This window comes from Pomacea canaliculata, linkage group LG7 (genome assembly GCF_003073045.1).
Source record: "Pomacea canaliculata isolate SZHN2017 linkage group LG7, ASM307304v1, whole genome shotgun sequence".
NCBI lineage: Eukaryota > Metazoa > Mollusca > Gastropoda > Architaenioglossa > Ampullariidae > Pomacea > Pomacea canaliculata.
The window spans coordinates 15,758,521-15,785,676 of record NC_037596.1 but is presented as its reverse complement, the minus strand read 5'-3'; the positions used below and the strand labels follow the sequence as shown (position 1 = coordinate 15,785,676).

At 35.9% G+C, this 27,156-nt stretch overlaps 2 protein-coding genes across 3 annotated transcripts; both read right to left on the bottom strand.

Annotated features, from left to right (window-relative positions):
* Positions 1-10,560: 10,560 nt before the first annotated feature.
* LOC112569239 lies at positions 10,561-14,801 on the bottom strand. 2 transcript variants are annotated; one of them, XR_003100342.1, is made up of 5 exons: positions 13,894-14,801; positions 13,292-13,642; positions 12,675-12,962; positions 12,178-12,476; positions 10,561-11,093 (listed from the first exon to the last, which is right to left on the bottom strand). XR_003100342.1 is itself a non-coding variant. In XM_025246972.1 (4 exons), the coding sequence occupies exons 1-4, from the start codon at positions 13,964-13,966 to the stop codon at positions 12,286-12,288; spliced, it is 903 nt and encodes a 300-aa protein (XP_025102757.1). In that variant the 5' UTR covers positions 13,967-14,801; the 3' UTR covers positions 10,564-12,285. The 2 variants fall into 2 exon arrangements, 1 of the variants encoding a protein (XP_025102757.1); XM_025246972.1 differs by having other exon boundaries at positions 10,564-12,476.
* Positions 14,802-18,562: 3,761 nt separating this feature from the next.
* Positions 18,563-25,626, bottom strand: LOC112568803. The gene is made up of 7 exons (XM_025246285.1): positions 25,490-25,626; positions 21,774-21,853; positions 21,473-21,552; positions 20,904-21,026; positions 20,132-20,404; positions 19,557-19,654; positions 18,563-19,115 (listed from the first exon to the last, which is right to left on the bottom strand). Exons 2-7 carry the CDS (start codon positions 21,779-21,781, stop codon positions 19,071-19,073), a joined length of 627 nt encoding a protein of 208 aa, XP_025102070.1. The 5' UTR covers positions 21,782-21,853; positions 25,490-25,626; the 3' UTR covers positions 18,563-19,070.
* Between the last annotated feature and the right edge of the window lie 1,530 nt (positions 25,627-27,156).

Genomic DNA, 27,156 nt, shown 5'->3' with positions numbered 1-27,156 from the left:
AAACGTGCGATAGACGAGGCTGCCAGGACAACATCTGATGTAGTCACTGGAACCTCATCGACATCCATCACGGTTACCCTGATTGCTTTGTCTCTAGTGTTTATAGCGGTTGTTCTGACAAACGTTTCTATCTTTATTGCAACACACTTTCTAAATGATATTTTCACTTCTTATTTCCGTCTCTTCGGATCATTTCTATTACCCACCTTCTATTCAGTCAAATTTTTTTTGTATTGTCTAACATATCCGAACTTTAGACAAATGGTGTATAATACGTGTAGTTGTCATATCTGTGGATACTTTAAAGATTCTACTCACTTTCGTAAAATAGACTGTGCAGTCTACAATAAAGGAAACTAGGTATGTACAGTTCACATTTTAATTTTTTTTAATGTTTTTAATGCTATTTGTTAGTTTTTTAGTTTTTTTTTCCTTTCTCATTCATTACAAAAGTACACATGTAGAGGTCTCAAGAATAGGGAAATACATTTTAATGAGTTTAATGGAGAACAGAAATCATTTGACTAAACTTACTCAAAATGTATCATGCTGCTTATTGTTTCTTTCTAATATGTGAAAGTAGAGAAAATGCTATATTTACAGTCCAATCGTGTTTACACAATGAACTAAAAATAATTACCGTTACCTGCTACTTTCTCTGACTATGTAAAAGTTTTTTTTTTTTGCTCTTTGCATCCAATTTCGGAATCTTTGAATCTACTTTTTTTGTATAAAAGTATTTGGTCGTTGTGTAAAGATATGTTCTACCTGGATAGAAGTATTTCGTGTCTCTATGAACATAATTTGTCGTGGTGTAAAAGTATTATCTACGTGTGGCAAGTCGGGTTTGACTGTATAAACCAGGTGAAGTGATCGGTATGACAGGAAAAGCCGATCCTTAAAGAGAAATCAGACGAGTGTGCTACAATGGGTGAGTACTTCTGTTAAAAAGTTAACATGTGTTTCCAAGCTGAAGAAAGAAGAAAAGAAATTCACGAACAGTAAAAGCTAGAAAACGCTGGATAAGAGATGTAAGAAGTTTTGACTACGAACACGACTAGAACAAAGCAGCACATAGTTAAATACAACTGTAAACAGTAGTTTTAACCTGATAAGTCTTTAGGAAGAATCCTATTCCAAACTTCATAGCAAACCTTTCTGTTCAAAGAAAGTAAAGAAGAAGCAAGCTATATAGATGTAATCATTAGTAGCTTATAGAAACTACTCCTCAGGTTGTTGCATCCTCTGCTGTTGTTATCTTGCCGACCACACCCTAGAATTGATTACCCTGATAGATGTTGTGACTTTGTTTACAATTTACTTTGTTACTCTGATGGCTTGTAGATATGTGTGGAAGGTGCACGGTGTGTGTGGTAATCATTCTCACAAACACTCATATATCAATCCACAGTCTGTTACAGTATTTCTGGGTTTTAGTAAAACATAAATACTGGCACCGGGTTGCAGGGGAACCATAGTACAAAACTCACATATCCATCACACAGTTTACCACGTTGCTCACTAGCCCCTCACTTTGTTGTTCCTTAAACACAAAACCTGATGTTTGATGTAACGTATAGAAATAATTTTTCAAACATAAAAATACATATAATGAAAAGACTCGTGTAGGTGGGTGAGTGTACCCTGTGCCATTCGAGTACTTCAACTATTCCAGTCGTGTTATCTTTCTCTACATCGACCATGTTCTTTCCCATGATCGTCAAATTAGCTTTGATGTTAAAATTGTTTTTTGTATTTGTCAGTGTTCTGGTGGACACCAATACTTCACACGACAGTCACGACACTCTGATGACTTGCCTTCGAAAGTGTTGTTCCGCCTCTCCGTCGTCCTTCCCACCCGATCTGCCAACCTCGTCAGAGAGCGACGACAGTTCTCCCTTAGACACAGAGTCTGACAGGTAGTGCAAGTCCTCTCACAGGTAGTGCATACCATGGTCACGACATCCCTTCTTAACTGAATCGCTCACTTTCTTAAGGTTCTTCTTCCTAAACATTGTCCTCTTGACTCAAGAAGCCACCCTAGACACTCAAGAGCGATTGTCACTTCCCTATTTAGGTTACCACATGACACAGTCCTACACCTCGACTCAGCCACTCACCCACAGCTTTAACTATATTTAGGAGTGTGTCTGCCAGTGTGTGTTGTGTATGCGTTTGTAGGATTCTATCCATTTGCGATTATGTTTTAGTGTGGGCGTTCGCTTTTTCTGTGTTTGTGTGTGTGTAAATTGGGAAAATAAAGGTGGTAATACGCACTACTCACACATTGTGCTGACACTTCATTATTCACACAAATAATTATCGCAGGAGATGAGCAAGGCGCCTTGAGAGTTGGAACAAGAGAAAGAATATGGAAACCACAGGAACTAACGCCAGCTTCTCGTATTCGGACTACGTCCTCGTTGAAACAAACACCAATGACTGGGGTTTGAACTTTTATATGGCTTTACACTGGATTCGTGGAACACTTCCGTTACCTCTTTACATCATCGGCACGTTTGGCAACGTCATCAGTATCGTGGTTCTGTCTCGTGTGACATCAGACTTCCGCTCGGTTCATCTCTGCTTTATGGTTCTGGCCGTGTCCGATTTTCTTATAATCAACTTTATTTTGCTAGATGTATTTATTTATGAGAATTTTATGACTTCATTTAAAAGTGTGAACGACATTGGCTGTAAAGTGCACACCTGGATAGGGTTCATCATCAGAGGGATGTCGTGCTGGATACCAGTGCTGCTGACAGTGGAGAGAGCTGTCGCCGTCCTCTGGCCTCATCGTGTTGGTGTATTGTTTACATACAGACGGACAAAACTGATCATCCTAGCAATGACAGTGTTTCTCGCTTTGTTTAATTCTCACTACATATATGGATTTAAGTTGGGATCATTTTTCTTTGTTTTTAAGACTTTCCAAGCAACGCAAAATCTGTGCATTGCCTCTTTTAAAGCTATGCCGATTTTAGAAGCAACTGGATTCACATAGAATCAACAGTTTACTTCTATTTACCTTTAGCTCTTGTTGTCGTTGTAATGTTGTGCTTTGTAAACACAGTGGTGAGGTCAGCAGCTCGCGGTGTCCAACCTGTTGACGGGCGACGTGTCTCGAGATGACGAAGGCGCAAACTGCAATCTTTGTCTTTAGTCCGGACAGTACTTGTTGTCTCTGCAGCTTTTTTCTGCTTTCTTTTTCCAGAATCTGTTTATTGCGCTCTGCTTCCTTATAGGTATGAAAACTTAGTTGCGGATACAAATTATGCATTCGTTGACAACTTGTTTCTGGTGATTGTACAGCAACTTTTTTTTATACATTCAGTGTTAAATCCGTACATTTATATTCTTACTGGACGAAAATTTAGACAAGAATGCTCAAAGCTCCTTTGTTCTTTGTATTAGGAACAAAGTTTTAATAATTAAAATAATATTCAACTTTTGAGACGAATTTCAAGAGGGCTAAAGGTAACGATGCGCCACACACCATGGTTTGACATGTTCATTTGTTTACAACACACAACGAAAACCAATCTTTTGTTTATAGGGTTAGGGTTTACACACCCATCGCAGAATAATTTTATATTTTACCAAAATAGACATTTTTGAACGAAAATGAATAAACATTTAATGAATTCACAAACCAATTTCCACAATATCTGTAATAATTAAATACTCTTGACCTATAGTCACTTTATAAATGTTTCATAACTGCAAAACACCAAAAACCACGACACCAACCTAGGTCTTAGTCTTCTATAACAGACAATTTAGTGGCTCTGATAGTTCTTTGCCTCCATTTTTACTTCTAAAAATGAAGATGTTAGTCTTGAAAAAGGTGAACCTCATATGTGTCGACCACAGACGGGTATAGGTGAAGACTTTTTTGTTTAGTGTCTTGGGAAGTTCTTCGCTATTAGTCTCAGCGTGACTAAACAATAAATAAGATTAAACCGCAAACTTTGTACACACCTCAATTTTTGAAGTAGTGAACTGGAAAAAGTCGTCCAGCCCGTCCAGTATTACGTGGCTGGACTGTCAGGCCCAGAGAATCGTGCGAACCTTCACCTGTCGAGCTTCTCACGTGCGAGGGAGGAAAGCGGGTGTAAACACAGGTGTACTGACACGCACCTGGGACAAATTAAGATGATTTAAGAAAAATGTTTATTATTGGCTAAGTACTTCCTAAGCTTGAAAAATTTTGGTTTACCATGTACCAAGGGCAAGCAATGTTAAGGACAAATTGTTACCAGATTCCCGTTACATCAATCAATAAGAAAAAAGATTTTAAGGTGAATTTGTTTCCGAAATTAATTACTTATTATTGATTGAAAGCTGACTGCCACATTGAATTCTAACCAGATTCCCGTTACATTAATCAATAAGAAAAAAGATTTTTAGGTGAAACTGTTTCCGAAATTAATTACTTATTATTGATTGAAAGCGAATGACCAAGACTGTTGGTTCTCACGGTCCAAATACTACCAAAATAAACAGTTCCAATGAAAAGGTTTATTGTTGACTACCTTCAGTTTGAATATGAGTTAAAACAGTTGTTTTTTAACCAACATAAAATGGTGTAGTCACTGTGCATACAGGTCTAGTATTTATTGCATTGATGTTTACATTTACGTATATTAGGATATATGTGAGCTACACATCAGCTTGTCTTTCTTATCATAGAGATAACACCCTAAGGTATTATCTCTATCATCATAAATTACAATGAAATATTTATATGGTGTACGCTTGAATTCCTCTTGATATTTTATTCTCCTTATTTTTTTAATGCAAGTCGTTGATTATACAAATAGTTTCTCCAATTTCTTATTGACGATAACAGAACAAGAAAAAAATATTCTTTGCTACGTCTATCCCATCGGCTAATTAGTAAAATAAAAAACATTACATTAATTGGATAAAGGTAAAAAGCAGAGAGAAAAGTTGATCAAATGTACAAATAGAGTGGTTGTATCTGAATTGTTGCCGTCCTCTAGCCTCATTGTTTTTTGTGTATTGTTTACATACAGACAGAATATTGATTATTCTTTCAATGATTGCGTTTTGTCGCTTTTGTTTGATTCTCACTACATATCTATATATTGAAGTGCAACTTTTCTGATTATTTACTGACTTCGAGGAAATCTTGTGTGTACTGTTTTTCTCCTCTATCATACTTTTTAGAAGTAGCTCGATTCCAGTGGAATCAACAGTTTATTTCTATTTACCGTTGAATCTTGTTGCCCTTGGTAACGTTGTGCTTGGAAACACGTGCAGTCGTGCCGTCAGCACGCTCCGCGGAGTCCAACGAGCAGTGTGTTTACAAATGAACGAATGCGGAAACGTAATTATTGTCTTTAGTTTGTAATGTACTTGGTTTTTTGTTGCTTTTTTAAAAATTTTTGCTACCTTCTTTGCTTTCTTTTTCCTGAAGCTGTTTATTTCGGTGTAGTTTATTGCCTAAAGAATAAAACAGTGGAGGATAACAATTATGTATGTATTCACGACTTGTTATTTATGGTTGTCCAAACGACTTTTTTTTATACGTTCAGTGTTAAATCCAAAGAATTACATTCTTAGGGGAAGGAAATATAGAGAATGATGAGTGATGCTCTTTGTTCTTTGTCAATCCCTCTGTTAACTGTTGACTCAAGAAGATGATCTGTAGATTATTATTTTTAAAGCAAACGTTTAGGTCATAGCAGCGATTCTGATCCACCAGGTGACCTTTACAAGTAGTGATCGCAGAAGTTGAAGTATTCAGGTAGAAAGCAAGACACTCAGGCATCCATACATGGGACTTATTAGTTTGATAAGTACAAAAAATACTTAATTCAACATGATTTGATACATCTCAAAGGAATTAACAAAAATCAGTTTCATCCACTTTAGGTAAAACAACAGTTTAAGTCTAATACAGTTGTTATTGTTTCTTTTAGTTGACATCAATGACTGATTTGGGTGTGGTGTTAAGAATGAGCAAGTAAGTTGAGTAGATAACTGCCATCATTGCCATCAATACTTGCCGTGGACAGAGTGGTGACGTCACTTACATTTTTATCGTTTGAGAAGCTTTCGGTAGGAAAAACAAAAAGCAGTAGATAAAGAAATGCTCCTTAAGAATCGACACGATACAGAGACAGCAATTACAGGCAAACATATCGCTTGAAAGTGACAAAAAGTCAGCTTTGCTAGAGGCCTTAACGACTCTGTGCACAAATGTAGGTAAAGACATACCTAAACAAAAAAACTTTTTATTCCCTCTAAAGAAGGCGATTCCAGTAGTTCTCAGCAGGTGAAATACCGACTTTGTTTTTCCCAGCGGTTTGTGATTGATTTGAAGACAAGAAGACAATGTTCGTAAGACACTTCTATGTTGTCTGCGAGCTCCATCACCATCTGGTTTTCGCATTCCAGTTTCCGAGTTTACACTATCCTTAGGAAAATATAGATGTAAGGCTTATATAGTATTTTATGGTATTTGTATTATTCTTCGCTGGTAAACGAAAATATTGTCTTTCAACTGTATTTGTCCGAACGCTGACTATTGTTGACATGTGGTGAGAAAATCTTCTCATATAGCCTCCACTTGTTATTATGGTCGTCCTTCGTCTTTCGCTTCTGCTACACCAGGATGACTACTAGGGATGGTAGAGAATGTTTGTCTTGGTGGGTGATCGTAATTAGAATCAGACGACTATAAACTATGACATGGCTGAGGATGGTGACGAGGACATTGAGGGCTGTAGACCATGAGCCTCTTGTAACTGTCTGTCCTGCGCTTCCTTGTGCAGTGCATTCATATGCCATAGTCGTTTCCTACTTAAAAAAATATTGAACGATAAACTTTGGAAGGACTGATCATTGACACATTTAAATCTCTCATTATTATCGGAAAACGTGGATAAACAAGTTGGACCAACACAAAAAAAAAACCATCTAATAACATCTTCCACACAGCATCAATAAAACTAACTTGTGGACACGTAGGCTACAGGCCGTTCGACCCACCGGTACACGGAATTTTACTGATTTTCAAAAAATTAAAAAATAACTAAAACAGCTAGAAGAATAATTCAAATTGATAATGATAGATCAAAATGTGTAAAATAGGAACAATCCTACCTGAACCTTGCTTGAGAACTCACTTTTATTATTGTAATCCATACAGAATCGGGTAGATGAAGCAGAATTTTTTTTTTCAGCACGTGTTACACAAGTTGTCACCGTACACGAAGTCTAACACAAAGATGACTTATAGGAACACATTTTGATCTTTGAAAACCAAAAAGAAATGCACACACATTGTTCTTGCCAATAGAAATTCACAAATGATGCCAGAAGTCTGAACAATCCGAGGAACTAGCCGTACATTTGTCAATCGTCAAGCCATTTTTTCTGAAGGGGAAAAGATAGGTTACTCTGGAAAATTGACGATAGTGTAGTCAAGACAGAGTACCTTCCCTTTACAAGGGAAGTAACTGTGTTCAGAAACGCCCAAGCTTTCGTACCTAAGCGATTTGTTTACTAAAAAAAGCGCTGTAAACGCCAAAAAAATAAAAAAAATAAAAAAAAATAAAAATAAAAATAAACAAACAATGGTCCTGTACGCCCTTCGTTCGCAAGTGGACTACGCGCGGGTGCGGGCCAAGGACACCCACACATTTCTACCGAGCTTGTACAGTTGTCGTGAGACTGTTTTATTATATATCTCGTGTCAAACTTACTTGCATTTCGACGTCGATGCTGTATATAGACGGTAATGTCCTGGTTGTCCTTTACAGCAACAGGGAAGGAGAATCAGATTTCAAACATTTTATTGAGTGCAAGAGTCAGATTTTGGTAATCTCCCTTTACTTCGTAATTTGTGTTTGACGCTGAATAAAAAAAAAAAAGATCAGAAACTAGGAGATGGATGTAATATTTTGAATGATTCAACTAGAGTTTTTCAGAAATTTCATCCTTATTTTGGTCATATTTTAATATAAATAATGCTGTTAATGATGATCTCTACTTTTATTTTTCTTAGATGTTTTTTGTCAACTACTTATATCGTCACGACGCCGCCAGTGCCTCTCGTCTTTCACTCTCTCCAACACACCAGCGGGTCGGACAATTGCGCGTTCTTTCGCTCCAATTAAAGAATGATGCGTCTGTACGAGTCTCCCGTGTTTACTGATCAAAATCACCAAAAAAAAAAAAAATCCTAACTATAAAACCAAAACGGTTCTAACAATAGTTTTTCCTTCGATTTCCACATCTACGAAGTACAAAGAACACCTCACACACTATAACCTCACTGCCTTGGCAATCAACGTCTCTTCTATCGCAATCACAAAAAATCCACCTTAGCTTCTACTCGCTTTTCAAACTTACTGTCTTGGCAGTAGTTCCTTCGTTCATACTACCACATTCGATCTCCGACTAGCGAAGCAAATGTCTCGGCAAATGCGTTCACTTCTCCCTATCCGCTCTCTAACCTCCTTCTTCTTCCACTCACTAACGTTCTTCCTCTTCTATCCACTCTCTAACGTCCTCTTCTTCTCTCTATTCTCCAGCGTCCTTCTTCTTCTATCTGTCCTCTAACGTCATTCTCCCTCTAGCTGCTTCCTAACGTCTCCCCTCTTACCTCACTATTTTGTTTGACGTCACTATACGTCATTTTTCACGTTCCATTTAGAGAACATCCATCATTCACACGTTTTCATCCACGCACGCGCAGAGTCCTAGCACTCTGACTAGATCCATGATATCTATACAAGTAAAGATAAATTTATTGTAGTATGTTTTAACGACAGCAAAGTACGTCAATGGTTGTAGCTGCGTAAAGGCGTGAATGATGATTTCAGGGAGGATAAAGCCTTTTTAAAATCAGATGAATAATTCTTTTGGCCTATGTTTAGGAGTTTGTTGTTATTATTTGACAATATTCAAAAATACTCACCTTGAAAGCAGGAAAACATTGATATCATCATGACAACATTAAATATGTTGAGGTAACAAGCCATCATTTAAAGATGGTGGTATTTGCTGTGGTCCTTCAGTTCCGAGCTCGCTGGAGCATTTGAAGCTCTGGCTCTAAAGCGGAAATCACACAGGATCAAAACTACACCAACATCTTCCTCCAACATACAAGAGGTTATTGTAACAATTCTCTATTTTACCAGATGCCTGTAACTGAACTTCTTCAGGAGTAGTAACTTTTCCAGCAGATGTAGCGAAAACAATCTTACAGACTACCAGAAGTCATCTGAGAAAAATATAAAAGAGGCAAATAAATTACATCAGCCCAAGTATTCAAAGTGTTTAGTTCTTGGCTCTCGCTTCTTGAACATTGGTCACAAGGGAGTAAAAACAAAGTAATGTTTAAGGTGTACATCATTAACTCTAGTGAGTGACCAGTGGTATCATCCAGCGTACAATGGGAGGCTACTGCGCTTATGACACTAAGACAACCGAGTTGTCGGCCTCGACAAGCTTCAGTTTATTTTCCTTTTCTCCTTTCACAGGAGTTTTAGGTCTCCCTCTTTGCCTTCTCTCCAATCATGTTAACAGCCTCATTTGCTGAAGCTCGTAATAAAGTCTTCTTCAGTTGCGAGGTCACTAATAAGTACTGAATTTAGTCTTCGTTCTTAAACTCTTTATTTATCAAATATATCTTTCCTTTCACATTAAATACAAGATGAGAAACCAGGGAATTTTTTTAACAAGCCTAGCAGGTCACTGATACGTGAACCTAAAATGCAAAGATAAATTAACTCAGCTTAATTGACTAAAAACCTGTAAAATAATCTTAAATACACTTGACACACTTGAGTGCACATGTATGGGGGAAGTTTGCTGCTCTAATCGGGCATTGAACCAGCGCGCTCTCAGTTCAAACGTCAATGCGCTAATTACTCGGCATCAGCTTCCCTTCAAGTGTATGGTTAATTATAAATACTTCTATCATTTTTATTTTTCTCTCCATCCCAGCCTACTCTGTTGCCCTCGGTCAGGCGCTACATATTACTTAGTCTCTAATCCATAACACATTTAACAATTTACAAATATGAACTGTAAGTTTTAATTCTTGAAACCAATCAAGACAAGGCTTAATGGATAATTTTAATCCTCTAATGCCTTTCTCTTCGCCAGCCTGGATTTGGTGGAAAAGTGTTTAACATCCTTACAACCCCATTCCTTTTGCACATCATCATCATCATCATCGTCGTCATCGTCGTCATCGTCGTCGTCGTCGTATGGTCGATATATTTTTAATAGTCCAACGTGTAAATCTCTTTTTTCTAGTGCAGTGTTTGCTTTTTCTGTCATCTTGATGCCTGCCTGCATTGTTCCCTGTGTGGTCTTCTTCTTCCTGCCAAAAATGATACTACAAAGGAAACCTATTTAACATTGACACAAGAAGGTTTGAAAGCAGCTGACTGTACTACGATGTTCATTACAGAGAGATGTTACTGTTATACAGGAGGAGGGGGGAATATGTCAGTCAGCGTCGGGTTATGGTGAGGTCAGTGAGTTCAGAGGGCATCCTGGTGTGACTCTTGAACGATGCTGACATCGATGACGTTGTTAAGGGTCCAGAAACATCATGTGAGTGGATAAAGAGCGACTCTTGGACAGGAAAGTCGTATATCTAGAGATATGCCAAGGGCATTAATGACTAAACTGCACGACTTTAAGGTAGTGATTACCTCCCTTGTCTACGACCACGCAATTTCTGTCTACATATCAAACTGCTTTAAGCCGATGTATTTCATTTCCGTTGCAATTTTTTAATTTTAGTGAATTTAATTAAATTGCCCGCATGCTCACAAAATAAAATGGGCGCAATAAATCATTTTGACATTGGTAATATCTGGTTTTTATTCTTTCAGAAATAAATCTTAATCCATTGTTGTGGTTAACAACAGAAATCTTTGATCCCCTCAGCATCAAGTAGAGTGTCATTAAATTAAAAGTAAACTAAGCTTCACAGAATAAATTGATCTGCCTTGTAGTTACTCCTCCTCTTGTGAGCCTGGAATGTGTCCAGATCACTAGAAATATGTTCCAGCTGATTCCATGGAAAACAGCGAGCCTGTCTGAAGGTAAAATATTTGTTCATTAAAAGACCATCGATATTTTTAACATACAACTAAGTTCTTAAGATTTTTAATGTTACTTGCAACACTTCATTCAAATCTGTAAATTGGTATTTGTCTAGTGGATGTAGAAATCGCATGAAATGCACTGACAAAAAATCGTCGAGAACATTTTTTTTAGACAGCGATAAGAAAAGAAAAAGGTGTTGATGATGATGATGATGATGATGATGGTGGTGGTGGTCGCTGGTGGGTGGTGGGTGGTGGGTGGTGGTGGTGGTAAAAAAGAGAAAGAAGAGGAGGAAGTGATAAAAGAGAAAAAGCATGAAAAGAAGAGGAAGAAAAATAAGACCAAAAGTTAATGCACTTACCTTGCTTGTGAAGTACCATTCCTCACAACGACATAAATATGTTGATAAGAAAGCGATTATATGTTTGTTTACTTGAGCAGTGACCTTTTACACAACAAATGTTGTAAAGTCATATTGTTTAATTTGATTTACACCGTGGTGTGTTCCAGACTGCGGTTGTCTTATCAGGTTTTTTTTCGTTTTATACATTTACACAATTTTTTAAAAGGAGAACATTAGCAACAAATCATAATGACAAATAGCAATTCTAATTGTGAGTTTTCATATTAATGTTATGTTTATTTACTTGGTTTTCTTAACAATTCTATATTTTAACACATACTTTTCTGAAAAACGTTTAATCTAGGTACAACAGATAAAGTCTGTTCCTCTTACTGTATATCAAGAGATGTGAGAGAAATGTCCATTAGTAACCGACAATGCTTGTTAATGGAGCTACTAATTATGGATTGAAAGATGGTCAACTGTGAAAAAGATGTACGTTGTACTTTTGTCGGTAAGTCTTCCAGTCTAAAGTCAAACTATTACATTTACTAACGTGACTTTCTATTTCCATTTAGAAAAATGCAAGATTTTAAATGTTATTCATTAATGCCTTCAAGAGATTAGAAAATGTTACTTTTAAAAAAAGTATTAAACATAACATTATCTTTATGGGAATATTGGAAAAATAATGAAATGAAGAAAAAAAAATATAATTATATTATTCTTACCAGTGCTGTTGACGAGATGGAAAGTAATGCTTGAGTCCCCTTGCTCGCTGACAACATGCAATGTCCAGACCCCTTCTCCAATCCAGGTTTCATCGAAAGAGCTCAGGGTTAGTTTGATACAGGGGCATGTCCACTCACTTCGCATTTCACTTCCCTGGTGGAAGTAATCGGCTGTACCTGGGTCATCAGACACTTCCTGATGTTTCTGGTGTAGGATCTCATAGCCAATGTCAGACCTTCAGTTAAAACTTTCTGTACATCTGTGACTTGTTTACTTATGTAGGACAGCTGGGGTCGACCTGAAAAAATGAGTCTTTAAGAGACGTGCAGAATATGAAAATACAAAAGGGGTGTATTAGAATATTAAAGACTAAGAAAATAAGGAGGATTACACGATGATGTTCACGATGGTGATATCGATAACAGCAAAACGTTATAATGATCCCATATTGCTCGTATTTTATACATATACCACCTAAAATTAGTTTAAAACTCACATATCACAAGGATGACCACAGATTTGTTCAGTTCTGAGCCAGGCGCCTCACACCTGATGGTCGGCCACACATTGTGACAGTGGACCACTCCTAGTGACAGTGTTAGAGGACCCTGACCATGTCTCACAGAGCTGAGAGTGTGACCAGTGCCGTCCACCATGCGGATGCTGACCGGAGGATTTCCATTTATAAAGAAACATGAAATGTTGACATCCTCATTTTCGTCAACGATGTGTGTCCCGTTAGCCTCCTGTCCATTTAAATACAAATCTGTGATTTTTGCCTGGTCTGTGAGGACATAAACAGTGATTGAATTTGAAAATTTAGTGAATTTCATCTTCAGTAGTTTGCTGTTGACATACTAAAATGGAGATAAATGGGAGATAACAGACAAAACTCGATTATTTCATTAGCACTCTTTTATTACCTTGCAATGTAATTAAGTAATTTAAACAGCTGACTTTTATTCAATGGTACAGAGCTCGCTCATCACTAAAGTTAGATGATTCTTTTGGTGCACATATAATTTGGTTTTACAGTGCTATTTTGGGTTACCTAGAAAATAATTTAATGACTCAGAATACAGCAGCATCAAATTAAATAATAGTTTCACTTACAAGTGACTTGTACAGTTGTGTGCTTCAGAACAGATGGGGGTGAGCTCTGTTTTAAAAGCACCCATAAAACATCAGTATAAGTTCTCCTGATGAGCAAAGAAACCCGCATTTCGGATTCGTCGGCATCACAGAACGAATCATTTTTCATACTTCTGCAGACTGGATCAGAATTTAAGAACCATCGGCACCTACACGATTCATAGAGTGTACCAATGTCACATAGCTTTATTTCGATGCGATAATCAGATTTTTCAATATTCGCCATCGATTTTAGCTGATAAGTAAAGTTGGCGAACGTGTTTTCTGCAAGTACACTGCGGTCATAAGAGAGCTCTTCATCTCTCGATGTACCTGCAAAATGCAGAGTGTTAATACCAGTTCGTTAATGAGCGAAACATTGGACAAAAAAAAAAACAACCTACTAAAAAAACCCTCCAAAAACAAAACAAAAAAGACCTATATCTATTTCCTAGTCGTGAACATTAATACTCTGTTGCATAGTCATATGAGACTAAAATATTCAAATTATAATGACATAGTTTTTTAACCAATGATTAATTTAAAATACCACTAACATATTTTACAGATAGCGAGGAACTTACAAGCTATAGTGCTGCTCTGTCCACTCTCTGGAAAAAGAAGCAGAAGTACCATGAAGCAAAATGTGTTACCCATCACTACAATCGTTTCTTTCTCTGAAAAACCTGGAGGTGTGAGGAAGAAGATGTCACGTGACACAGCCGTCCCACAGTCCTCAGTTTCTCTTTCCTGTCTAGCAAGTTTAGTACCCGTTGTATAATCCAAGTATTAGAATGAAGAGATACTTTAAACCTCTCTCTCTCTTCTGTAATTAGTATACCCTGATTGTTACTTTCTCCTTGACACATCTTGTACAACACGTGTAACTCGCCTTCATGGGATGAAATGACCTCTGTAAATCCTATCATTTTTCCTTAGAAATAGGTTAGATTTTGTAATGGGTTTAGTTTTTTGCATCATGTATCATTTGAATTGAGAAGAACCATCAAATAAACTAAATTTCATATAACTACTCTAAAAAAATCCCGGTGACAGGAGAATTTACTATTTACATGAAAACGTATATGCAACCAAATGTACTGAAGTATAAAGTTTTATAACAGAAAATTACAATTAAGACCAGGGAAATGGAAATATTCATTAAAATGATTAGGAGACTGGGTAATAAATGTTTAATAGGCTTACTTTAGTTCCTTTTAAGTTTCCTGTTGCAAATCGCTCTCCTGGTATCCAAATTTAACACATGTGGAAAATCGATTACATTCAAAGAATTAAAATTATTACAAATTTAACTTAACTTTCGTTTCGTATTTCTCATTTACTTTATAATGCTATATGTAAATATTGATAACATTATTGCAGTAAAAAAAATAAATTAATTAAATCTTCAACATTTTTTTTAACTTTTCCTGGTGTTTTATATATTTGTTCACTTTATTTTTTCTTCTTTTGTTTATTTTCTGCGCAATGAGTATTCTTCGGAATGGATACCTGCGCATTACAAATCGACTTCATCATCATCATCATCATCATCATCATCAACATCATCATCAACATCATCATCAACATCATCATCATCAACATCATCATCAACATCAACATCAACATCAACATCAACATCATCATCATCAACATCATCAACATCATCATCATCAACATCATCAACATCATCAACATCAACATCATCAACATCATCATCATCAACATCATCATCATCATCATCATCATCATCAACATCAACATCATCAACATCATCAACATCATCAACATCAACATCAACATCATCAACATCAACATTATCAGCATCCCCACTATCATCTTCAACTTTCCAGTATACATCCAATACTGCCATTCGTTGGGCCAAGGTTTTAAAGGTAAAGCCCAGTTATTTTATTAGTATTTTTATTATTTTGATGTGGTCCTACACTTCTCAAGCTCGCTCTACATATTCAATTCTTATTTGAATATACAGTGGTGGTTTCTTAGCATGTTATATGTTTGATGCTTTTGGAGATTTACAAGGCAGTTCTTAACATTTTTAACATTTCTAATTGCTTCAGTTTACTTGGAATTTACTTGGAAACTAGGTTTTTGGCCTAGAGCCTTAAATGATAAAGTTTTTCCCGCATAAAAGTTTTTAAAAAAGGAACAAACGCCAACATTGCTTACTAAATACTTTTACTAGTCTACTCTAAAAATACAGGTCAACAATAACAACTCAAATATTACATATGTTTATTGCATTGCAGTTTGAATGAAGTACAATCTTTTTGAAAAATAGGCAATCAATTTTGGCACCAACACTCGCAAGATATCAATTAGTTAGTAATATAATGACACACGAATGCAAACTTATTTTAAAAATGTCGGTAAAAGTAAAGGCACGCGATAAACTATTAAAAATAACACAAGTAATCTGTCATACTTTAAACAACAGCAAGTATGTTCCGTACTGAAACGATGAAAAAATAATGTAACAATATCAGTGAAATCTCAAAAAATAGTGAGAGAGGGAGAGATGTGTCAATTACATGAGTTTCTCTTGTTTTTACATAAAATACTAAGGGACAAGGGAAGTGATATGTAAAATAAATCACGAGCTAATAAATTTTTAACCATGATAGTCCTCTCCTTATTGCCACTTCGAAAAAAATGCTATCAAGGAGAGTAAACTGTGGTAGTAGGCTCAAATATAACAGCGTCTCTTTTCTCAGTTGACAGCGAAAGAAAAATAGAAAGTAAACGAGAAAAGAACTGTGATATTAAGCACAAATAACATCAACAGGACCCTCTTTGTGTCCATTACGAAACAAAGACCCGAAAATACTGTAACAGCAGTCTGTAGTAGCAATCAGAACAACACTGCATAAACAGATTCTCCTTGTGGTCTCGACGAAAGGAAAACAATGTACAGAACGGGTAAATTGTCGTAAATCCGAAATATTTAACACAAATGAATTCTTAATCTTGTGATCGAGATAACAAAAAGCTATCATGCCAAGTAAAAGAGCATGAAACAATTTGTGTTTAGGGTGCTCAAACAACCTTCAGGGTTATCAAAGAAAGCTTATAGTAGTTTATTAATACATGCAAGCTATCCTTACGCAAAAACTTTAAACTTGAATACAATACCGACGAACTACTCTTGAGCCAAGATAATGCATAATGCTGCCAACAAATTGGAAAAAATATGTCAATTTATATTACATATGTTTCCACTGTACAGTGCATTTAAATATCTTTACAAATATCTTTTAAAGAAAAATTGAGAACACTTAAGATATCAAACAGATACAAAATGTTTACTAATAAGAAAATCAGATCATTAAAGACTCTTGAGTGGTAACACATGTTTCAACAGCAACAAAGACATAAGACCTCAAAAAAGCAACAACAAAACAACAAAAAATAAAAAAAAAACATAGCTGTCGATTTCGACCCTGACAAGAATGAGTAGCATAACAGCTGCACCATGAGCAGAGAACACTAATAGTTTAATTGCAATATATATATATCAGAGAGTGAAATATATGCTGACATCTGGTTCCAAGATGTTGCAGGAGAGACTGCTAGTCAACCATTTAAAGTGGTCCATAAAAAAGAAGTGATGTGGTGCCGGCATGGAAGAACAATCTAGAACAGTGGTTCTCAAAGTATTTCGGACCGCGGACCACTGTACTAAAGTAAAAAATTTGGCGGACCACCAAGGCCTAAAAATCACTCTGTACTATGAATTTCACATTTAAATTGCCTCATTTGTTTCATTACAATTCAAAACTAAATGTCCTTTTGTGACAGTAGTATAGTAATAAGTTGACATAAACTACCTACCTTGTTCTTTGTAATTAAAATGTTAATGCGAGGAATGCATCACTTTAAACATCACTTTGCTGACATATGACGACTGTCAGCCGCGGACCACCCGACTTCTGCCCGCGGACCACACTTTGAGAACCACTGGTCTAGAAGATAACAAGTGAGTAGCAGAAGCATAGATTAAACAGTAGACACAAAGTGTAACTAAGATCTACAAAAAGGGGAAAGAAATTACTAATTATCAACTAGGCAGTAAGGTAATGGGACATCAATCTAACTTTTACATTATAAAATGTCAAGAGAACTCATCGGAAATTTGCTACAAAGTTTTTCTTTTTACCAGTTGTTATTGATAAACATAGCGAAAGATGAGGGAACATCAGTTTCTTTGTCAGTGATTAATGTCCGTTGCTACTAACTTTGAAATTCAGCATTTGTTTTGTTAGCCTATGCAGGAAAAGTATGGCACAATAACATTTAACTTGCCCTTTGTGATTAAGGGAAAAATATGAAAAGTCTGCATACAACAGTCTGACTTAAAGACACAAAAAGTGGGTAGAATCTGCTTAGATGTAGCAAAATAAAAAATAAATTGAGTTCTTTACCATCTTTACTCTAGAATTACAATAGAAAAATATATTTCTACTTGTTCATCCATTCTTCTTCGTATTTAGGAACTATTCTAAAATTGTTTAAAAATCAACAAAGGATGATAACACAACTGCAGTACTCTCCTTGTTTTTAACAAAATAAAGCAAAACTAAGGAGAGTAGCCACATGGTAATATTAACAATCTACAGAGAATCTTTTTCTTATTACAAAAACCCTCGAAGTCAAAATTAACGAAAATGTCCCGCGTATTGAACGAAACTACACTCAAGAATACTCTTCGTTTGGTCATCACAAAAGAAAGCTTCAAACATACGATGATGGTATATGGTGTATGAGTAAAATGTCTTACATAACATTAAACTCTTTGTTGTCATGGCGAAAGGAAACCCAAAAGTTCAAAGAGAGTAGATGTTATAGTAGGGCCGTACTGTTGACCACGTGAGGTATCTCTTTATTGTCAAGTGGAAAACAAAACCATAAAGAAGTCCCACGTGGTAAGGGTACAGACAAAACCCACTGATTTTTTTTTTCTTTTCTCTGTTTAAGGTGAAAGAAAAGCACGAAATATAACAGAGAAATTAGAGTATTAGTAAAAAATTTTACATAACACTACACTCTTTGTGATCACGGCGAAAGGAAACCCGAAAGTTCAAAGGGAGTAGCCTGTTATAGTAATGCCGGACTGTTAGCCACGTGAGGTATCTCTTTATTGTCGTGTCGAAAACAAAACATAAAGAAATGATTCGTGGTAAATAGTACAGAAATAACCCACAGTTTTTGGGGGTTTATTTATTTATATATATATTTTTTTTTTGTTTTTTTTGGGTTTTTTTTTTTTTTTTTTTTGGTTTTTTTCTTTCTTTTCTCTGTAGAGGGTGAAAGAAAAGTACGAAATATAACAGAGAAAGGAGGTCTGCGGTATTTGAAACAAACTAAAAGAACATCACAGGTAAACAAAGTAGGAGTTGCCTTTAGGTAAAAGATAACAGTTTTCTTCTTGTAGTTTCTTATTATTATTATTATTTTACGCCACCAGTGAACCATAAGGCCGCAAGTCTTCTTGTAGTAACGAAAAAAAAAAACCTTAAGAATTTGTTACTCCAAATATGGTTTGATTTGGTTTTGAATTGTCGAACAATCAAATTCACCAAATCAGGTTGCCATATTTCATTTTACTTAAAACCTTTCCTGACCGTAAAGCCGACTATTGCCGGCTGCTAACGCATTGCGAATCTCTTCATTTTGTGTTAACTGAATAACATCGTGCTAATCTATCTTTACACGTATCCACAAGATCAAAACATTTTGAAAATTAGGCGTTGACATGCTCCCATGGTATTTTCACTTCTGGTTTTGACTGAAAGAAAAAAAAGTCAACTATGAGTTGTTACAAATAATTAACTTTTTTTTCTTGTAGAAAGGTTGATAAAAAAGAATTTTTAAAAGCGACAGTGTTTAAGACATCTAAATGAAAAACATAACAAGAAGTATGCCCTGGTATGCATAAATATACACACACGCACTCTCTTTCTCTCTCTCACACACACGCAGAAATTCACTGCTTTCTTTAAATTTTTACTTTCAAAATATGTCCATATTGTCTGTCTGTGTGTGTGAAAAAGAGAGAGAGAACAATTTTTTTTTACCGATTTTAGTCTCTAAAAAAGAAATACTAGAAACGCACGTGTACTGAACCCTTTTGTGCTGGGAGAAGTTTTATGTTAAGAAACACTTTATAATGCTTAATTATATAAATTAATTTCATAGAGTCGAGCGTTATTTGTCATGTGCAACTCACCAATTGTTTTCGCTTATATAGAACAGTAACAGCTACTGCAATCACAGTCAAACCAGCGAAGAGAGGTAGCACCACTATATGTACAGGTACAGGTGAACCTTAACATAACACAGATTCAAGTAGTTTTAATAAACTAAAAAGTTATGCGTAGAAAATGATTATCTTTGGACTATGGTCTAAATATCTAAGGCCAGGTTAGGAATCAAATAAAGTGTAATTAATGTACTCAAGAAAAGTGTGGTATGGCATATGTCCAGTAGAAATACTTGCGAGTAACTGTCGGGATAAGATGTAATAACTCTTTGTACTTCAGTGTTCGTAACTCTTTAGTCAATCCCTCTGTTCCATTATGCAGGGTGTGGGCCCTATCGTCCATAAGTATTATAAGAGGGTGGTTACATTTGTAATCCAACTGGTATAACATTACAATTATTTATTACCGAAGTCAAACTGAAAGTAATTATTGCAATAAATGCTGCTCTCAAGTTAATTTAATCATAGAGAAATTGCGCATTTATCGTTTGTTACTAATACACACCGAGTACACAGTGTTTAACATAAGTATTGACATTTACCTTTGTCATTAGGATGATTTTCGGGGATGGTTCCGTTAAACTGATTTGTCTGGGTCTCTACTTGCTTGTCTTGTCGCTTTTCACCAGATCGACAGGGATTTCCTAGTTTATGTTCGAGACCCTCAAGATTACATCTGTATGTTCCATTAGCGCTTTTAAATCGTGTTGGCAAACTGATTTCAGCAGTTGTCGAAACCTGCTGCGTGATATTAAAGCCTTCCTGCTTGAGGCATTGAAACCAGTGATTCAGCCAAATGCAGTCAACCAGCAGCTCTGTGTAAAGTATTGCAAACCAAATAGTTGACATGCCTTTCAGCATTACAGCATTTTACTTGTTGCACAGTTGCCTACCTAGCATAAAATGTGATCTTATGTAATCTAAACATTTCTTTCGTTGTTTACTTAGACTAGGCCATCAATAATGTCACAAAATATAAAATTCAACAAGTCAGAGTCAACATTATAGGTATGGACATATTTACACGTTAACAACCTGCGAGTTGTTGTTGCTACTTATACAGGTAGATTGTTCCTTTTCTACATATTTTGATCTATCATTATCAGTTTTAATTATTCTCTTACCTCTTTTAGTTTTATTAATAATTTTTCCGGAAAGGGAAAAAATCATTAGTACCAGTGGGTCAAACTGCCCTCTAGCTTAGACGTCGGAGAAGAGTTAAAGTTTTGACAACTATGAAATCCCAAGTAATATACACAGCGGCATTTAAATGTTTTCTATTTACTGAGAGTGCGCATAGAAATAGCAACGTACCTTCATAACCATTATCGAACTGAAAATAAACTGAAAAATCTGTTTGCGTGGCATTCACATTTCTGGGAAAGTAACATTTTAATACCGGCCTCTCAGATGCATCGCAGTCTGCTTGTGTGTTCACTGCAAAGAGTGCGAACAAACAAACACACACAAAAACACCCACAGCATCGTGCGCCAACCCATGCATACGCAAACCAATAGGCACATGAAAGGGCAAGTCAAGTAAAATACGTAATATTATACAAAAGCAATAATTCTGAGTAACTGTTACTAGATTTGAAACTGCGTTTCCTATGAGCGATGTTGCTCAATATGGGCTTATAACCCAATATGACCCACAGTTCGTCCCAGCTTGGATAATCTCCAAACATTGTGGCACCTGCTTATGACTTTAACTGTTTAGGTTTTTGTTTTAGTAAACCCTCTTTCTTATCTCAAAGAACCAAAAAAAAAAAAAACCCATAACGTAAAACGTCTTTCGTGATCCCTTTGCTAATAATGCACAATATAAAAACGTAAGTGTTCTGTAAATATCATCCAACGATCAATTCATTCTGTATGCTTACCTTTATGAAGCAGAGCGAGTACCACAATAAGCCACGAAATTAGCATATTTAACGGATATGGTGCATAGTCTCCCCTCCGCCTGCAAGGAAAAACAACAAAGCAAATTTATATCAACAATAATTTTTGCGACAACACAGTGTATTAAGGACTTCAAAGTGTGTAGTGCGTAGCTGGTTTGCCTTTTTGAGTTAAATTTTATTTATGTTCAGTACTTTTGCCACATCCCAAACAATTCGAGAAAAAAAATCGGTACAGTTTATATTTAAATTTGAATGAAAAGGATTGAAAAGTATTGTTTACCTGGACATTGTAGTATAATCTGTAACAGGTAATCATGCCTGTCTTTGCGCCTATGAACATCCTGGACGACGTCTGCAAAACTGAATGCCAAATGAAACCATCGTCATATTAAGTCCACTTGCCATCTGTCGTCAAATTTTTGTCTTTGATAACAAATCGAGTAAATTGATATAAACAAAAACGTCTACATAGTTTGACAATGTTGTTAACGCGGCATTTACTCATGAACTATTTCAGTCAAGTGCACGGATGACGGGCAATGATGTCCTGCCAAGTTCGAGTTGTACAACTGCACTTGTGCAGTTAATCTGCGACCATTTTTAGATAAAAAACGAGTTCCCAAGTAGAATTTTCTGCTAAAATTCTACCTTTCTTTCGTAGATATAGTTTATCTAGTCTAACCTACCTATATACCTAGTCTACTAAAACCTAGCACCTAACTCCCTTTCTTGAAGATGTGACACAGGACTGATAGTTCATGTTTTTCTTCTTGGTAAAGTTTCCTCCATCGTCTGTGTATGGTGTAGGTTTAGTGTTTTTTGTTATAGTGATAACATGAGATACACCTGATGACTACATATAACATGTGTGTGTGTGTGTGTGTGCATCATTGTTCATGCTTGCGTAAAAAACCTTTAACTTGCCTTAAGTGGCCAAGGATATATACATGTGGGTGAATAAGTAAATATATTGTGACTTACTGCCAACACTTATTTCACTGATGACTAATCAGATGGTACTCTTAACTTCAGTTACTGGGTATTCTCCCTACACCTAGTGGACCTTTCCTTGCTATGTCTCCTTAGTAAGTAAAGCGCCGGCCATTATAAGTAATTAGTCATCCCTTTTCGTTCCCCCTTTCTTAAAAAAAACTGTTAGTCATGCGATAGGTGCGGCTCGGTCACCTCGCTGTGATGATTTTTTAGCCTCATGTCACCCCTGTGACAGTGTGTAGAGGTGATTTGTAGCAACGGCCATTATTTCTTTTGCACAGTTTTGTCCAGTAGAAAGACATCCTTACCTGTATTGCATTATCTAACCGAAAATCTGCTTGTAACATGTGTAAAAGTAATTAATGATTTTTAAATCTTTAATTTTCAGTACCCGTTGTCTGTAACCAGACGAAGCGTTGGGTCGAGTTATTTCCCTTGATCGTTTAAAAATGTCCTCAGATGACCTCAAGGTTCAGACCATTTGTCTTTGTGAAGAGGATTGTATTTTCTTTCCGTTTTAAGTTTGTGCACAATGCTTAAAATTTATTTCTTTATTCTTTAAACTGACCACTAGTTTTGGCTGAGATTCCCATTTGCAGGTAACCATTAATGTCCTGTTAGCTTAAAGTCTTACTTTCGCAACTTCCGTGGATACCAAATTTTCCTTTGTTATGAAGTTGTAGCTAGGACTGCTAACCATCCATAACCAAAAAAGAAAAAAACCAACAACAAAACAAACAAAAAAACTAAACCAGTAGTAATCCGCTATTTTATGGTTTACATGTTATCTAGGTATTTAATTCTATTGTTAATCCATATTTATATTAAATTATTTTTTCTTTACTTTTGAATCAGTAAAACTAAGCGAAAATCAAAGGCTTTTATCTGCCTAATTAAATTTTATTTGTTAACATTTTATTATATTTCATGTTATTATTTTACATCATTTTATTAGTTATTACTTTGTTATATTAAATTTTATGTTCTTGTTATTTTCTTATTTGATTTTGAGTTAACCTTTAGTCATTTCATTATTGAATTCATCAATTGCTTTTAGTACCCTTGCACGTGCCCTCAAACTATAAAAATACACCAAGTTATAAATTTATTTAAAAATCAAGCTAGTTTAAAACGACTTCCTTGAATGATTATTTTTGCATCATTTTATGAATTTATAAGCTTTTTTGACTTGGCACGATTGTTATATTCGTTATTGTAATTGTCATCTATCACAGTTCGAGTAATTGTCGTCTACTTTGATAAATGTTTGCACCACAGTTACTTCCCTTTCTTTGTGGTAGCTCTATCAGAGAGCGTAGATATAGAGAGGCTGCACTCCTTTGTCCTTGTTAAGAAAAGTTGAGTCCCTTTGAAACGTGAGTGCAGCCTCTCTATATGTAAGCTTGGCAGCATCAGCTACATGTAGAGGATGATCTTACACTTACTCGTACATGACTCGCCCACGCGTCGTGGATCTGAATCTCACCATCGTGAAAAGCATTTTTAAGTCGGGAATTACCCCTGCTCTTAGTCTCGACATTCTCCAAATGCTTTTTTAAAGGACCAGTTCATATTATGATGCACATACAAACTCAGGATTCTATCGTTCAGTATGTTTGTAATCGTCATCATCTTTATGAAACTAATGTGGCTGACCTGACCTTGTTGAAGGTATTTGATGCAGTATTTATCCGGTGTAACAACTAAGGTTAATAATATAAAAAGAAAAATTATGATAAAATATCAACATACTGATTGGTACATAGTACAAACCTGAACAGGCATATACACCCTATACTGCAGAGGTATAACGAAACAAAAGATGTGTGCCTTCTGCAACACATCCTCCTCCACTGCACGTACATACAGCAAACACGCAAGCAACTGTCCACACTGATGAACGAGCTCGCAAACACAACCCCCCACCACACACACACTAGCCTGCATACGCTTCAACACCCATCCTATCAACAGCATCTCAAACAGCAGCAGCCATAGTCCTCACAGAATACAAACAGGCAATATGGACACTGAGAAACAACGCACGCCTCCACAGACACGTTGTAGCACCATCCCAGATAAAAGACGCCTTCACCTCGAGGATCAACACCAGATTGAGGAAAGACTTTACCAGAAGAGCACTACCACGAGATGTGGGGTAACCTAATGTGGAAGACAATTGCAACAGGGCGGGAGAGGGAAATCCCAGTTTCCGCCCTCCCACTCACCAACCATCGCCAAGAAACATGACCGACGCAACACTAGAAAGGATAAAGACATGCAACGACCTCGTCGTAGTTTTGACATTGTGAAAGAAAGGCAACAAATGAACAAGGACTTTTCGTCAGCTTGATTTTGGATATGTGAAAAAAACGTTTCTGTTAATACCTGTAAATATTGTGTATAGCTTTGTTTTTATTGTTTAATAAAGAAACATGGAAAAATACCCAGCTTTGTTAAACTTTCTGCCAGAATTTTTTTAATCCTTTTTTTTTAAAAACATATTGTTTTACAAAAAAATTATTAAAAGAATAAGTCGTTTCTATTTATTCGCTCGCATAGAAATGTAAATCTTTAATTCAGGTAACCATTTAAAAATGAATATTGAATTTAATCACAACAGAAATACAGTTGTGTTCTTTTAACAGTGGTTGCTTAGGCTATCATAAATCGTTTCCAATGCAACCGCTTACGTCACAAATGTCAACAAAGATTTTAGAAATTTCAATCAATTGCAAAACAAATGATATCAGAAGAATAACGATACCCTGTAAATCGTAGATTTGTAATTTTTAAGCCGTACCTGGCCTCTATTTAAAATAATTCATGTCCATTGACACAGGACGGTGTGCACATACAGATGACACAAAATGCCTTTGACTTTCTCAGTTAATACATTAAGTCACAGACCCACAAGTTTAACTGTTTCAAATATATGTAATGTTGAAATTTCAAGTCAACCCGTGTATTTTGAATAAGCGAATAAATAGAGCAAGTACTCACGGACTAGTTTCTGTAGCTATATTCCGTTAGCTGACATTCGTACCAACTGTAGCCTGTACCCGGTCAAACATTTGTGACACGACGGCCCCAAAAGGCCTAAGCCGAAACTTGTCGACAGTTCAGATGAGTCAGTGGGTCAGAGACGCTAAAGAAATTCAATGCGCGCGCAGTGGGACACGACTATATACAAGCTCAACTTGTTGGCAGGTAGCTGACGGTTTCTTTCTTTTGTACCAGCAAGTTTAATGAAATCCTTTGATGTTAAAGAAATCCTCTCAGTATTTATGCTTTGATATAAATATATATTTTAATATATGAATCAACCTGTAAAATACCTTTATTTAAACAGATAATTTTGTCGCTGTATTTGTATTTATTTTAAAGTCAAAAAGAAGATTTTGTCAGCAAGCTCTCGCTCTCTAGCTCACAGTCGTTTTAGCGGTTCGTAGCAAATTCATAATTTCTTGATGAATTTAATTCAGGATCAACTTAGACTGAGGCCCTTAGTAATATGCTTAGACATCACTTATTCTGAAACACTTTTGAATCCTTCTTTACTGGTAAACATATTTTTGAACACATTCACATCTTGTGATGAGTTATCAGTAGTATCGTGCACTTGAATGGCGAAAACAAATTCGATTTCCCTTCATCTATCCCTAATAGTTTCAGTGTGCAGAGTGAAATTTATGTTCTTTTTAATTGTTATTTACAACTGCATTTATTGTAATAGTTAACTAAATATCCACAAGTTGGGAAATCATTTGGTCACCTTTAAGACCTGAATAAAAAATAGTGCTTATAGTTACAAAATTAGCAATTTTTTCCATTTTTTACTTTGTGATGCTTTTTCACTGAAGCTGACACTTGCTAACAAATCTTGCTTTACCATAGTTGGTTTTATCAGTTTTCCCTGAAAATCTTTTAACACTTAAATCCTAATATCAAACGATATGACACAGAGTGAAAAAAATATATACTATCATCGTATCTTGACTAGCGAGCGGTAAATACATTTTAGAGCACTTATAAGAGACCCATTAACTCTTAAAGTGATATATAAAATATTTATTTTCACAAATAGTACATCTTTTGTCCAATCAATGCAATCATCAAAGATCTGATTATATACCATTTAACAACCACATAAAACGATAAAAAAAGGAATCACTCATAAAACAGTTTAGGATAGATATATAGATGGTATTTAAACGCATCCATTCCTTGGTGTCTTATGCTGCTTTTCTGTCTTTCTGTCTTTCTTTTTGTTGTAGTCATTAACTAGTGTGAGATCATCAGGGAAGCGCAGCGTGGTGGTTCTTTAACTCCTACAAAGACAATGTCATACCTTTACAATGGTGTCAACTTCAGTCAAATTGTTCAGTGGATTTACAATTACGATTATTTCTTCACGATGCTAAAACACAACCTTGTAAATATTAAAAATACGTGGACTAGTACTATTTCTTTCGTAAAAACAGCAATACTGTACACAGTGTAAGAAAACAACAACTGGCACTCACTGTATGTTATACTTTCATACTCTGACTGCTTTCTGGGATAAATGAAGTCTTAACAGAAAGTCATGTAAGTGTAAAACTCCTTGCAGATCTGCATAATCAACTATAAGACAACGAATATACAATCAGACGAGCACACTACTCAGA

Coding starts and splice junctions, on each gene's coding strand:
- LOC112569239 (XM_025246972.1), bottom strand. CDS start 13,966: ATGGGTAACACATTTTGCTTCATGGTACTTCTGCTTCTTTTTCCAGAG. Junction 12,963..13,291: donor CACAACTGTACAAGTCACTT/GTAAGTGAAACT, acceptor ATGTCCTCACAG/ACCAGGCAAAAATCACAGAT. Junction 12,477..12,674: donor TGTGGTCATCCTTGTGATAT/GTGAGTTTTAAA, acceptor TCATTTTTTCAG/GTCGACCCCAGCTGTCCTAC.
- LOC112568803 (XM_025246285.1), bottom strand. Junction 19,655..20,131: donor AAATCATCCTAATGACAAAG/GTAAATGTCAAT, acceptor TGTTATGTTAAG/GTTCACCTGTACCTGTACAT. Junction 19,116..19,556: donor TATATAAGCGAAAACAATTG/GTGAGTTGCACA, acceptor TTTTTCTTTCAG/TCAAAACCAGAAGTGAAAAT.